The sequence below is a fragment of the Tamandua tetradactyla genome, chromosome 6 (genome assembly GCF_023851605.1).
Source record: "Tamandua tetradactyla isolate mTamTet1 chromosome 6, mTamTet1.pri, whole genome shotgun sequence".
NCBI classification, from domain to species: domain Eukaryota; kingdom Metazoa; phylum Chordata; class Mammalia; order Pilosa; family Myrmecophagidae; genus Tamandua; species Tamandua tetradactyla.
In genome coordinates this window covers 58,755,581-58,769,860 of record NC_135332.1, presented here as the reverse complement: position 1 = coordinate 58,769,860, position 14,280 = coordinate 58,755,581, and the positions used below count along the sequence as shown (strand labels likewise).

General features: G+C 40.5%; 2 protein-coding genes across 5 annotated transcripts in view; one reads left to right on the top strand and one right to left on the bottom strand.

The window, feature by feature from the left end:
* SLC13A5 (solute carrier family 13 member 5) overlaps positions 1-14,280 on the bottom strand; it is an 83,621-nt gene that overhangs the window by 24,946 nt on the left and 44,395 nt on the right. The window contains exons 1-2 of one of the 3 annotated variants that reach the window (XM_077165617.1): positions 734-983; positions 239-355 (exon numbers count right to left, since the gene is read on the bottom strand). In XM_077165617.1, the coding sequence (XP_077021732.1) occupies positions 239-340 (102 nt within the window). In that variant the 5' untranslated portion in view covers positions 341-355; positions 734-983. Of the gene's footprint in view, positions 1-238; positions 360-733; positions 984-14,280 lie in introns of those variants that run through there. The other 2 variants (XM_077165615.1, XM_077165616.1) reach the window with 2 other exon arrangements.
* C6H17orf100 (chromosome 6 C17orf100 homolog) overlaps positions 1-14,280 on the top strand; it is a 109,804-nt gene that overhangs the window by 70,515 nt on the left and 25,009 nt on the right. The window lies entirely within an intron of this gene.

Here is a 14,280-nt window from a genome sequence, read left to right as displayed (position 1 = left end):
TTCTGTGCTTCCCCGGGCGGTTCTTGCGTCCTGAGATTAATGAACCCCGAAATCCTTGTGTCCCTCGGTATTCCCGGCACCACTGACCAGGACTTTCTGGCTTCCAAGTGGGGGAGGCATAGGTGCGCTATACCCGCCTGGAAATTTGCGCGCACCAGCTCCGCCCTCCAGGGTTCGGTTCCTGCTACTAGGCAATGGGCGCCCAAGATCCGCCGGGCTGCGCGGAGGCGTAACTGACCTTTGCCGGGTTTATAATGATGAGTGGTAGCAGCAGTAGCGGAGTGAAGAACAAGATCACGAAGTTCTTGAACTTGTTTATATAGGTCAGCACCGAAGCCATGGCGCCCGAGAGAGACTAGCTGGAGAAGCGAAGGAGAGACTACTGGAGGCTCCGCGGCTTTACGAAGGGTCTGGCAGTCCCCGGGACGGGGCGCGGGGGGGGGGGGGGCGCGGAGGAGGGAGTCAGTGACAACTCCGCCCCCACGGCGGGTCCTCCTGCGCTCCCGTGGGAAGGCCAACCCTCAGGGTGGTGGGAGACCCCCGCCCCAACTCCCACACCCGTGTTTGCGGACTTCCGAGCCCTCTAGGGGATGACTTGAGCCCCAGAGAAGACTTTCCAAGCCTTCCCCGCACTGCCCTCGGCGTCTGCGCGCCCCGGGGCTGCGAGCAGGGGAAGGCGGGGCATTCTTTCCACCAGCTTGAGTGTGCGGGGTCTCCGCTCGCGTGTCCGCACCTGCCCTTCCTGGGCGCTGGAGGGATCCCCAACGAAACTCTCCACCGGCCTCCGGATCTCTCGTTTGAAAATCTCCAGTCTCGCCTTCCTTTTTATCTAACTTTTTTCGTCCCTCTCACCCCAATCCCTGCGATCCCCGCCGCGATCCCCTCCACCCGCAGTCCCCTCTGGCTTCCCCGCCGCGGCCCGCTCCAGCGATCGTCGGGCGGGCTAGACCACGGCCCTCCGCAGTCTGGACGGTTTTCACCCTCCAACGGACTGGCGCGGACGCCCTGCGGAGGAGGGCGCGCGCCGTTCGGCCACCCTGGCTGAGCCCCAGCAATTCCGCCGCCCGCCCGACCCAGGCGGCCGTGGCCTTTACGGAGAGGAACTCGACCTAGAGCCTAAGGACTTGACCCAGGCTAAATGGCGGGAGTCGTTCGTGCTTAGGGCTCGCCGTCAGCAGCATGTCCTGAGCACCTATTCGGCGCTTGGCTGTGACTTTGGCGCAGGAGACACAAGGAGATAGACAATGCCATTACCATTGCTTTCTCCCTTCCTCCCTTTTCTACCCTCTGCCTTCTTATTCTGCAGCTTTCTTTGGGGGAATCTTATCATGCTTGTGGTTTAACCACAGCCGGCCCCAGTTCAACCACGTTCCTGGACCCCATATCTTCCCTATTTCCAACCTTTCACAACCTGGATGTGTCTCAGCCTCTACCACTCAACCTGTCCTGAGCTTCGCGTCACTCTCGTTCCCCATGGCTTCCACCCAAGAACACACATGCCCCCTTCCCCGACCCCTCTTGCCTTTGCCTTCCTCCTTCCCATTAACGGAGTCACCATCTTCCCACTTGCCGTTTACTCTTTGAGAAGCTCCTAGTCCCACCCTGGGTAGTTTCTCTGCCCCAAACCACTTTCCATACTCTTGCGGGGCTTGTCCCAAAACTCTTGAAATCTGTTTAAATGTCCCTTCCTCGGAGGTCTTCTGTGACCCCTGACCCTCCTCCACCCCTGATCTAAACTAGGTTTCCCTTCTGTAATTCTCATATCCCTCACCCATCCACCCCCTTTTTTTTTTCAGGGTGCTTAGTGCAATTGCAATTTGTAGCCATAATTTTAGTGGTGTGATTTTTATTGGAGGGATGCACCTTTTACACCCATATGAATAATTTAATAGAATTTTAATGTTAAATCTGAGGTGGCAAAATTCTGTTTTGGAGAATTCTTCAGCTATATTGGGTTACGGCCTACTTCCTTCAGTTTGTCCACACCATAACTAATAATAACATCTTCAAAGGCCCCATTTACAAATGAGCTCACACCCACAGGTTCAGGGTTTGGACTTGGAAATGTCTTTTGTGGGGGAGGGAAGGGGGCATAATTAAATCCCTAATGTGATTTGCAAAAAATTTTTCCCATTTATGTCTTTTTACTTTCTCAATAGTTTTCTTTGATGCATCAGAGCTCTTAATTTTGATGATGTCTAGTTTATCAATGTTTTCTCTTGTTGCTTGTGGTATATCTAAGAACCATTGCCTACTCCAAAGGCATGAAGATTTCCATCTATGCCTTCTGCTAAGAGTGTTATAATTTTAATGTTTATGTTTAGGTCTTTAATACATTTTTAATTAATTTTTATATGGTATGAGGTAGGGGTCCAATTTCATTCTTTTGCACGTGGGTATCACTTGTCCTATCACCATTTGTTGAAAAGACTATTCTTTCTCTATTGAATTTTCTTGCAACCTTTGTAAAAATCGATTGATCCCAAATGTGAAGGTTTATTTCTAGACTCTGAATCCTATTCCGTTAGAATCAATGTCTGTCCTTGACACACTGTCTTAATTGCTATAATTTAGTATTGAGTTTTGAAACTGGAAAATGAGAGTCAGCCAGCTTTGTTCTTGTTTTTTAAGATTGTTTGGCTACTTTGGAATCCTGGAATTTCCATATGATCAGCTGGGATCAGCTTGTCAGTTTCCTTAAAGAAGTCAGCTGGGATTTTGATAGGGATTGCTATGAATCTGTAGATCAGTTTTTGAAATATTGTCATTGTAATAATTTCAACCCATGAACTTGGGATTTCTCTTCATTTATTTAGATCTTTAATTTCTTTCAACAATGTTATGCAGTTTTCAGAGTATAAGTTTGGCACTTCTTTTGTTAAATTAATTCCTAAGTGTTTTATTCTTTCTGATGCTATTGTGAATAGAATTGTTTCCTTAATTCATTTTTGGTTTGCTCATTGTTCCTGTACAGAAGTAAATTGATTTTTGTATAATGATCTTGATTTCTGCAACCTTGCTAAATTCACTTACTAGCTCTAATAGTTTTTTAGTGGATTCTTTAGGATATTCTATATACAAGATCATGTCACCTGCAAATAGAGATAATTCTACTTCTTTCTCTCCAATCTGGATGCCTTTTATTTTATTTTCTTGCCTAATTACTGAAGCTAGAACCACCAGCATGGTGTTAATAGAAGTGATTAAAGAGGCCATTATTCTCTTGCTCCTGATCTCAAGGGGAAAGTATTCAGTCCTTTCACCATGAAGTATGATCCTGACTGTGGGATCTTCAGAAATGTTCTTTAATGTTTAGGAAATTCCCTTACATTCCAAGTGTTTTTGAATGTTTTTATTTTAAAAAAAAGGGGGGGGGGGTGGATAATGGATTCTGTCAGCTATCCTTTCTGCATAGAAATGATTCTGAGATGATCCTGTGTGGCTTTTTTCCTTTATCCTATTAATTTCGTATATTACATTGATTGGTTTTCTTATGTTGAACCACCTTGCATTTCTGGATAAATCCCACTTAGTCATGGTGTATAATCTTTTTAATGCGCTGTTGAATTCAGTTTGCTAGTACTTTGTTGAGGATTTTTGCATCACATTCATAAGAGAAATTGGTCTGTAATTTTCTTTTCTTGTGATGTCTTTATCCGGTTTTTGTATTAGGGTAATACTGGTTTCAAGAATGTGTTAGAAAATGTTCCTTCCTCTTCAATTCTTTTTTTTTTTTAATTTTTTTTATTAATCAAAAAAAAGAAAAGAAATTAACACAACATTTAGAAATCATTCCATTCTACACATGCACTCAGTAATTCTTAGTATCATCACATAGATGTATGATCATCATTTCTTAGTACATTTGCATCGATTTAGGAAAAGAACTAGCAAAACAGCAGAAAAAGATATAGAATGTTAATATAGAGAAGAGGATTAAAATAATAATACTAATAAAAATATATATATATATATAAAGGAAAAAGAAAAAAACAAAAACAAAAGATACAAACAAACAAACAAAAAGCCATATTTCAGGTGCAGCTTCATTCAGTGTTCCAACATAATTACATTACACTTAGGTATTATTGTGCTGTCCATTTTTGAGTTTTTGTATCTAGTGCTGTTGCACAGTCTGTATCCCTTCAGCTCCAATTACCCATTATCTTACCCTGTTTCTAACTCCTGCTGGTCTCTGTTACCAATGATATATTCCAAGCTGATTCTCGAATGTCGGTTCACATCAGTGGGACCATACAGTATTTGTCCTTTAGTTTTTCGCTAGACTCACTCAGCTTAATGTTCTCTAGGTCCATCCATATTATTACATGCTTCATAAGTTTAGTCTGTCTTAAAGCTGCATAATATTCCATCGTAGGTATACGCCACAGTTTGTTTAGCCACTCGTCTGTTGATGGACATTTTGGCTGTTTCCATTTCTTTGCAATTGTAGATAATGCTGCTATAAACACTGGTGTACAAATGTCCATCTGTGTCTTTGCCCTTAAGTCCTTTGAGTAGATACCTAGCAGTGGTATTGCTGGGTCGTAATCCATTCTGCCATTCTATGTCTTTTGATTGGAAAATTCAGTCCATTAACTTTTAGTGTTATTACTGTTTGGATAATATTTTCCTCTACCATTTTGGCTTTTGTATTATATATATCATATCTGATTTTCCTTCTTTCTACACTTTACTCCATACCTCTCTCTTCTGTCTTTTCGTATCTGACTCTAGTGCTCCCTTTAGTATTTCTTGCAGAGCTGGTCTCTTGGTCACAAATTCTCTCAGTGACTTTTTGTCTATAAATGTTTTAATTTCTCCTTCATTTTTGAAGGACAATTTTGCTGGATATAGGAGTCTTGGTTGGCAGTTTTTCTCTTTTAGTATTTTAAATATATCATCCCACTGTCTTCTAGCTTCCATGGTTTCTGCTGAGAAATCTACACATAGTCTTATTGGGTTTCCCTTGTATGTGACAGATTGTTTTTCTCTTGCTGCTTTCAAGATCCTCTCTTTCTCTTTGACCGCTGACATTCTAACTAGTAAGTGTCTTGGAGAACGCCTATTTGGGTCTATTCTCTTTGGGGTACACTGCACTTCCTGGATCTGTAAATTTAGGTCTTTCATAAAAGTTGGGAAATTTTCAGTGATAATTTCTTCCATTAGTTTTTCTCCTCCTTTTCCCTTCTCTTCTCCTTCTGGGACACCCACAACACGTATATTTGTGCGCTTCATATTGTCATTCAGTTCCCTGATCCCCTGCTCAAGTTTTTCCATTCTTTTCCCTATAGTTTCTGTTTCTTTTTGGAATTCAGATGTTCCATCCTCCAGTTCACTAATTGTAGCTTCTGTCTCTTTAGATCTACCATTGTAGGTATCCATTGTTTTTTCCATTTTTTCTTCTTTGTCCTTCACTCCCATAAGTTCTGTGATTTGTTTTTTCAGATATTCTATTTCTTCTTTTTGTTCAGCCCATGTCTTCTTCATGTCCTCCCTCAATTTATTGATTTGGTTTTTGAAGAGTTTTTCCATTTCTGTTCGTATATTCAGCATTAGTTGTCTCAGCTCCTGTATCTCATTTGAACTATTGGTTTGTTCCTTTGACTGGGCCATATCTTCAATTTTCCGAGCGTCATCCATTATTTTCTGCTGGTGTCTGGGCATTTGATCAGATTTCCCTGGGTGTGGGACCCGGCTGGCTGAAAGGTTTTTCTGTGAAATCTCTGGGCTCTGTTTTTCTTTTCCTGCCCAGTAGGTGGCGCTCGTGGCGCTCGTCTGTCTGCGGGTCCCACCAGTAAAAGATGCTGTGGCTCCTTTAACTTGCCAATCCGAATCTCGCAGTCAGCCTGGGAAACCGCGAGTGGAGGGGGGGGTCGCCAGCCGCCGCGGCTTGAGGGAGTGCCGGTCCAAATTGCCCAGCTGGCCCAAGACGCCAATCGTGGCGGGAGGGCCCCGCTATCCAACGTTCCCAGTCAGACCGGGGAGCCACGTGCATGGAGGGGACCCCAGTCGCCAGCCGCCCCGGCCGGGAAAACGTGCACCCCTCGGGTATCTCACCGCAGCGGATTCTCCCTGCCCGTTCAGCCGTTCCAGAATGGGGTACGCTGTCTTTTTGGTCTCTGTCGTGGCTCCGGGAGCTGTTTCGTATTGTTTCTGTTTCTTTAGTTGCTTTTCTGGAGGAGGAACTAAGACCCACGCGTCTTACTAAGCCGCCATCTTCCCCTCTTCAATTCTTTACAGAGTTTGAGCAGGATTGGTGTTAATTCTTTCTTTGAATGTTAAGAAAAATTCATCAGGGAAACCATCTGGTCTCGGATTTTTCTATCCAGGAAGTTTTTTATTACTGATTGTATTAGTTAGGGTTCTCTAGAGAAACAGGATCAACAGGAAATATCTGTAGATACAAAATTTATAAAAGTGTCTCACGTTACTGTGGGAATGTAGAGTCCAAAATCTGTAGGGCAGGCTGTGAAGGTGATAACTCCGATGGAGGGTCTGGATGAACTCCACAGGAGAGGCTTGCCGGCCGAAGCAGGAAGAGAGCCTTGCCGGCCGAGGAAGGAAGAGAGTCCGTCTCTTCTGAATCCTCCTTAAAAAGTTTCCAGTGATTAGATTAAGCATCACTCCTTGCAGAAGACACTCCCCTTGGCTGATTACAAATGCAGTCAGCTGTGGATGCAGCCAACATGATCATGATTTAATTCTATGAAATGTCTTCATAGTATCAGCCAGGCCAGCACTTGCCCAACCAAACAAACGGGTGCCACCACCTGGCCAAGTTGACACCTGAACCTAACCATGACACTGATTTAATTTCTTTACTTGTGTTTTAGTTTGTAAGCTACTGGAATGCAATATACAAGAAATAGAATGGCCTTTTAAAAAGCTGTGTAAATGTCCAAATTAAGGCACCAAGAACAGTTATCTTCACTCAAGAAAGGCTGATCCAGACAGCTCTTGTCAGCTGGGAAGTCACGTGGCTGGTGTCTGCTGGGGTCTTTGGGTTCTGGGACAACTCTCTCAGCTGGGAAGCCACCCGGTGACATCTGTTAGCTTTCTCTCCTCATTTCATAAGTCTTCCCCAAGGGTGCCTTCCTTCCACATCTCCAAAGGTCTCTGACTATGAGGACTCTGTTGGCTCTGAGCTTTTTCCAAAATGGTTCCCTTTTAAAGGGCTCCAGTGAGCAACCCCACCTTGAATGTGTAGAGACACAGTTCCAATGGAAACCATCTAATCCACAGTTACCACCCACAATTGGCGGGTCACATCTCCATGGAAACAATAAAAAATGATCCCACCCAGCAAGAGTTTGAGCAGCAATATTGAATGAGGATTAAAGAACTTGGCTTTTCTGGGGTACACAACAGATTCAAACTAGCACAACTTGTTATGGGTCTGCTGAGATTTTCTCTTTCTTCTTGAGTAATCTGCATGTTTCTAGGAATTTAGTCATTTCATCTAGGTTTTCCAGTTTGTTTACATATAATTGTTGATAATATCCCCTTATAATCCTTTTTATTTCTGTAAGGTCTGTGGCAATGTCTCACTTCCATTTCTGATTTTAGTCATTTGCATCTTCTCTCTGTTTTCTTTGTTGATCTTGCCAAAGGTTTGTCGATTTTATTCCCAAGAACAAATTATTCTTCATTTCATTTATCTCCACTCTAATTTTATTATGTCCTGCCATTTACTCACTTTGGATTTAGTTTACTCTATTTTCTCTAGTTCCTCCATGTGTAAGGTTAGCTTACTGATTTGAGATCTTTCTTCCTGTTTAATATAAGTATTAACAGCTATAAATTTCCCTCTGAGCACTCCTTTGCTGTAATCCCACCGGTTTTGGTACATTGTTTTGGTGTTTTCATTTGTCTTAAGGTATTTTCTAATTTCCCTAGTGATTTCTTGTTTGATCAATTGGTTGTTAAAGAGTGTTGTTTAATTTCCACACATTTGTGAATTTTTCAGTTTTCCTTGTTATTGATTTCTAGTTTCATTCTATTGTGGTTGGAGCTATATTCACTAAGTTTTGACAAATGCATACACTTGTGTAACAACTAAAACCCCTGCCAAGAATTAGAACATTATCATTGCCCTCAGAAGGTTTATTCTCTGAATACTGCTTTCACTGCATTCCATCAAATATAGCATGTAGTGTTTTCATTTTCATTCATCTCAAAGTATTTTCTAATTTCCCTTTTGATTTCTTTTCTGATCCAATGGTTTGTTAAGAGTGTGTTGTTTCACATTCACATATTTGTGACTTTTCCAGTTTCCCTTCTGTTATGGATTTCTAGTTTCATTCCCTTATGATCTGAGAAAATGCTTTATAGGATTTCAATCTTTTAAAATTTATTGATACACGTTTTGTGTCTTAAAACATGGTTTATCCTGGAGATTATTCCATGGGCACTTGAGAAATATTCTGCTATTATGTCTAAACAGTTTATAAAGTTTAGACATAATAGCAAAGTCTGCTGTTTCCTTATTTATCTTCTGTCTAAATGTTTTATCCATTTTTGAAAGTGGGGTATTAAAGTCTCCAATTATTATTGTAAAACTATTTCTCCCTTCAATTATGTTTGTGTTTGCTTCATGTATTTTGGGTCCTGTTATTATGTGCATGCATGGTTATAATTGTTACATCTTATAGATGGATTGACCCTTTTATCAAAATATATTGTTTTCTTTGCCTCTTGTAACAATTTTTTGTCTTAAAGTAGCTTTCTTCTAATATTATATAGTCATCCTCGCTCTCTTTTGGTTACTGATTTCATGGATTATTTTCCATCCTTTATTTTTAATCTATTTGTGTTTATGGGTCTAAACTGAATCTCTTGTATACAGTATATAGTTAGATCTTCTTATTAATTCTACCAACCTCTGCCTTTTAATTTGAGAATTTAATACATTTGCATTTAAAGTAATTACTGATAAGGAAGAACTTCTGTCATTTTGCTATTTTCTATATGTCATTTTTTTGGTTCAATTCTTCCATTATTGTCTTCTTTTGTGCTTGTTTATTTAATTTACTCTTTTGATTAATTTCTCATTTTCTTTAAAGTACTTTTAAAATTATTTTCTTAGTGGTTACCCTGAGGATTACAGTTAACCTCTTAAATTTAAAACAATCTAGTTTCAATTAATACCACTTTGGCTTCAACAGAATATATAATCTTTGCTCCCCTACAGCTCTGTCCCTCTCCTTCTATGTTGTTATTGCCACAGATTATATCTTTAAATATTGTGTGACCACTCACATAGCTTTGTAATGATTACTTTATGTATTTTTCTCTTAAATGCATCCCATTTTCATTGACATTGCCTAAGTTTAAGACATTGCCTAATTTTAACATTTTTAAATGTTAAATGTTAAATGTTTAAATGTTAAAATATATGGAGATTTCAGTTGTCTTTTTGTCACTGATTTTAATTGCATTTTAATCAGAAAACATGCTAGTCATTATTTTGTATTTGTTGATACTTGCTTTGACCTATGTGGTCATGTTTTCCATTTACTCTTTAATTGAGGATACAATCTTTCAAAGGCCTCAGTTTGGAGGGCGGGGGCGGGTTCTTAGTTCCAGTTCCTGCCTCAAGAGGGCCCAAGACCTCATATCCTCTCCTACGTGACTATTAAAATTCAATTCATTATTTTAATAAGGAAAACTCTTGATCACTCCCACCACCAAGGCTGCCAGAGAGAGAGCTCTGTGTCCTAGTTTTCAGTCCATCTTCAAGTTTGATTCCTGAAGATTTCCCTTACTTTCTTGAAAGCTTAGCTATGCATTTAAAGGTTGCTGGCTAATTTCCTTTTGCCATTTTTCAATGTTTTGTACCAGGAGAATTTTCAGATTATCTAGTTTGCAATATGGCCAAAAAGAGAAGTCTTCCCTTTTTTTCTAGTCTTTGTTTTCTCTCTAATCTACTTTTATCTATTGAAGGAATTAATAAGTAATACTCACATGGAAAGTCATAGACTTGCTGATGGCTAACCAAGAATAAGCAGTTGAAATGTCGTATGGCTTCGCTCCAACATGAGACACCTCACGGTGGGAATACTTTATTCATTTCTACCTTAATCAGTGAACATGAATCCGTTTATGTGATCTTTGCTGATAATGTTTGTTGTTGTTTTTGTTTTTGTTTTACTGCCAAAAGTATTGATCAATACAACTGGGTTAAGTATATGGAGCTTAAAATAACGATTATTACACGGTCCATGTTGGTAAGTAGTTTGTATGTATGCAGCTCTCACCTTCAAAGGGAAGGTCAACAATTTTGAGGATACTTGGAACTTTTTCAGTGAGGAAACTGACACTTGAAAACTGGCACTCTCCTTTTCAAAAAATAGGTCCAGATTTTATAACTAACCATTGTAGCTTAGGTATACACCTCTTCGCCCCACCCAGATCTATCCACTCCCGTAGTGGATAACCCATCATTAATTATCATATCCACTAAATTATGAAACCCATAATTTGAGCTAAATATAAATATATTGTGGGACATTACATATAGCATTTTCAGGGTTGTCTTGAAGTTAGTCAAATTTAAGACCAAATCTTAGTAAAGCTACAATGGGCCCATGAACATGAGAAGTGACATAAGGATTGTCCTATATATTGACAGTCTATTGAGATATTTCATTCTCTAATTTGTTCTGCTAACTTACTGGATAAAACACATGAAATGACTGTTCTCAGAAATTAGACAACTACAATGCAGGAGCCTGATCCCTGGGGAAAAAAGGGAAACAAACAGACCTTTATACCCAGAGAAATGTTGCACAGACCACATCAAAGGAGGAGAGATCTGAGACGAGCACAACCATCCTCCTGAGTTGAAGAGACAGAAATCAGAGTTTATGGAGACTGAGATTACTGGAATTTTCAGGGAGAGTAATGGGATTCTGTAAGTCAGTGTAGAGATCTCCTTGAGTCTTTTCAAGCTGCACATAAGTAGGACAATACTCCACAAGGCCAGGCAAAGAACAACCAAGGAAAGAACACCTACAAGAGAGCTATAAACCCAACAACTACTGGAGTTTGCGCAGACCCAGGAGACACTAAAGTTCCAAAATCAGAGTAGAGAGACCTCAAGAACAACTGTGACATTCAGTAGATACCCCAGAAAGGTCATGCCTTAACAGTAAAGCTAAACGATCCCTTTAAAGTAAAAGCAACTTTACCCCTGCCCTCAGAAACGTCAAAAAAAAGCTTCCCACGGGTCAAACTGATCTGCAAGTAACTTCATTGCCTACCAGAACAAAGCCTAAACTTCTTAAAAGAAGACAACAAAATGCCTACCCTATTTAACTTAAATGCTTGGAAATGGATAGATGTGGTGGTAGCTCTTTTTTGAGATTTGAACTGTAGGTGAATTGGGTTCAAAGTGATTGTTAGTCATGTATGTCAACAGAAGGAAACTAGAGGTTTAAACTGGAATTATATAACACAGTAAACTTTGAGGTGGATGTTGTTTAAGATTAACATTACAAATATAAATTTTTTTCATGAACTAGTACAAATGTATGACACTTGTACAAAGAATTAATAATAGATCGGTATATGGGGGAAAAGTACCTATTGCAAGCTACAGACTATAGTTAACAATAATATCTTAGTAACAAGTGTACCCCACCAATACTAAGGTCAGTAATAGCAAGGGATAAGGAGCATGGGGTATTTGGTATTTTCTTTTTTTTATATCTATCTGTTATTTTTTCTTTTTGGAGAAGTGAAAATGGTTTAGGATTGAGCAAGAGGATGATTGCACAACTAGGTGATGACACTGAAACACTGTATACTTTGGATGGATTGCATGGTATGTGAATATATCTCAATAAAATTTGTAGAAAAAATTAAATTACAAAATAATACAAAAATACATACCTCAATAAGACAACACTCAAATGTACAACATCTAATAAAAAATTACTAAATAGATGAAGCAGGAAAATATAACCCATAACAGAAGAAAAGTCAGTCAAGAATTGACAGAGTGGCCTCTCTCTCTCTAAGCCAACTTAGCAGGTGAACTCATTGCCCTCCCTTCTACATGTCTCCCAGGGCTGTAAATATCCCTGGCAATGTGGGACAGAAATCCCGAAATGAGCAGGGACCTGGCATCAAGGGACTGAGAAAGCCTTCTTGGCCGAAGAGGAGAAGAAAGAAATGAGGCAAAATAAAGTTTCAGTGGCTGAGAGATTTCAGAGCCAAGAGATTTTCCTAGAGGTTATTCTTACATGTTATACAGATATCCCTTTTTAGTTTATGGAGTATTGAGTGACTGAAGGTAAGCACCTGACACTGTTGAACTGTGTTCCAGTAGCCTTAATTTTTTTTTTCCCCACATGGGCAGGCACCAGGAATCAAACCCGGGTCTCTGGCATGGTAGGCGAGAACTCTGCCTGCTGAGCCACCGGGGCCTGCCCTAATCTTGATTTTTGAAGACGGTATAAAGATACAACTTTTACGATGTGATTGTGTGATTGTGAAAACCTTGTGTCCGATGCTCCTTTTATCCAGGGTATGGACAGATGAGTAAAAAAAAAGATATGAATTAAGATACATAAATAAATAATAGGTGGGACAAAGGGTAAAATGAGTTGGGGAGATGGAAGTACTATTGGTCAATGACAGGGAGGGGTAAGGGGTATGGTGTGTATAAGTTTTTTCTTTTTTCTCTTTATTTCTTTTTCTGAAATAAAGCAAATGTTCTAAAAAATGAGTATGGTGACGAATATACTACTGTGTGTGATATTGTGAGCCACTGATTGTACACCATGTATGGAATGTATGTGTAATGCTTTCTCAATAAAAGTACTAAGAAAAAAGAATTGATAGAGATAAAGGAATTGACAGACAAGGCTTAAAATGGTGATTATAAATATGGTATGGAAACATGAATACAATGAGGCGATATATTAAAAAACAAATGGAACTTTTAAAGCTCAAATATACAATACCTACATGAAAAATTCACTGAGTGGGTTTAATAGAAGATCAAATACCACATAAAAAAGATCAGTGAACTTGAAAAGTAGACAATAGAAACTAAAGTTCTAAACTCAACTACAGAGAGGGAAAAAAGGCTGAAAAAATGAACAGAGGAGAAGATCCAAGATGGCGGCTTAGCAAGGTGTGGGATTTAGTTCAACCTCCAGAGCAGCTAATAAATACCAGGAACAGTACAGAACAACTGCTGGAGCCACGTCAGTGACCAGACACACAGGGCACCCCAGTCTGCACCAGCTGGGGCTGTGAGCCCCTCCAGAACCATGAGTTCCCCAAGCTGCAGTGGCCAGAACTCCTTCCCCACAGGCTGCTTCCCAGAGGGGAAACGAAAGAGACTTCACCAGCAGCAGGGGCTGAGGGCAGCCAAACTCCAATTGTGGAATTAATTAACAAATTCTGACTACTAAAAATAGGCCCCCAGCTCAGCTGAACCTCAAGTGAAAACTGAGGTTGCTGGTTTTTTGCCCTGGCACAGAATGGGCAGGGCTGATGGAAAAAGAAAAAGAAAAAACAAAACAAAACAAAAAAAACAGAGTTTTTTTTTTGGATCAGCAGCACAAAATACTTGAAAGGGTCTGGGCCCTGAAGGAAAGGAGGAGGCACATAGGACCTGGAGATACATAGAGCAATGTACCAACTTAAGCTCTTGATTGGCAAACCCGAGTTACAAAGTCCTGCTCTGAAAAGGATTTTTTTTTCTTGTGGCTGTGTTTCTATGGCTTAACTACTCTTTGGATACAACTGCAAGGCTTCTCAGGCTCCAACTACCCCAGGCAAGGGCAGAATTAAGCTTGTCTGAGAGACAAAGAAACTGGCCAGGTGAAAGGAAGTAACTCCCTAAAGGCTGTGCCTTCCCCAGGAGAGGGGTGGGGCCCAGCTCAGGTGGAATCCCTTCCTCAAGGAATTCAGATTCCAGGGTTTGGAAAATTGAACCAATTAAAGCCATCCTAAAACCTCTCTGGTATCTCCACCACGCCTCCAGCAGGGAGAGTCTGCTAAAGTTAAAGGTGCCGCATCACTTGCTGGTGGGACCTGCAGGCAGACAAGTGTCAAATACTGAGCAGGATAAGAAAAACAGAGTCTAGAGGTTTCACAGAAAAGTCTTTCAACTTGCTGGGCCTCACCCTCAGGCAAAACTGATACAGCAACTCTTTCCTCCTGAGAAGAGGCCAGTCTGGTCTGGGAAAATCTGACTGGGGTCTATAATACCTAAGTAGACCCTCCTAAGGAAAAGAAAAAAAGGCACCCTACAGGCAGGAC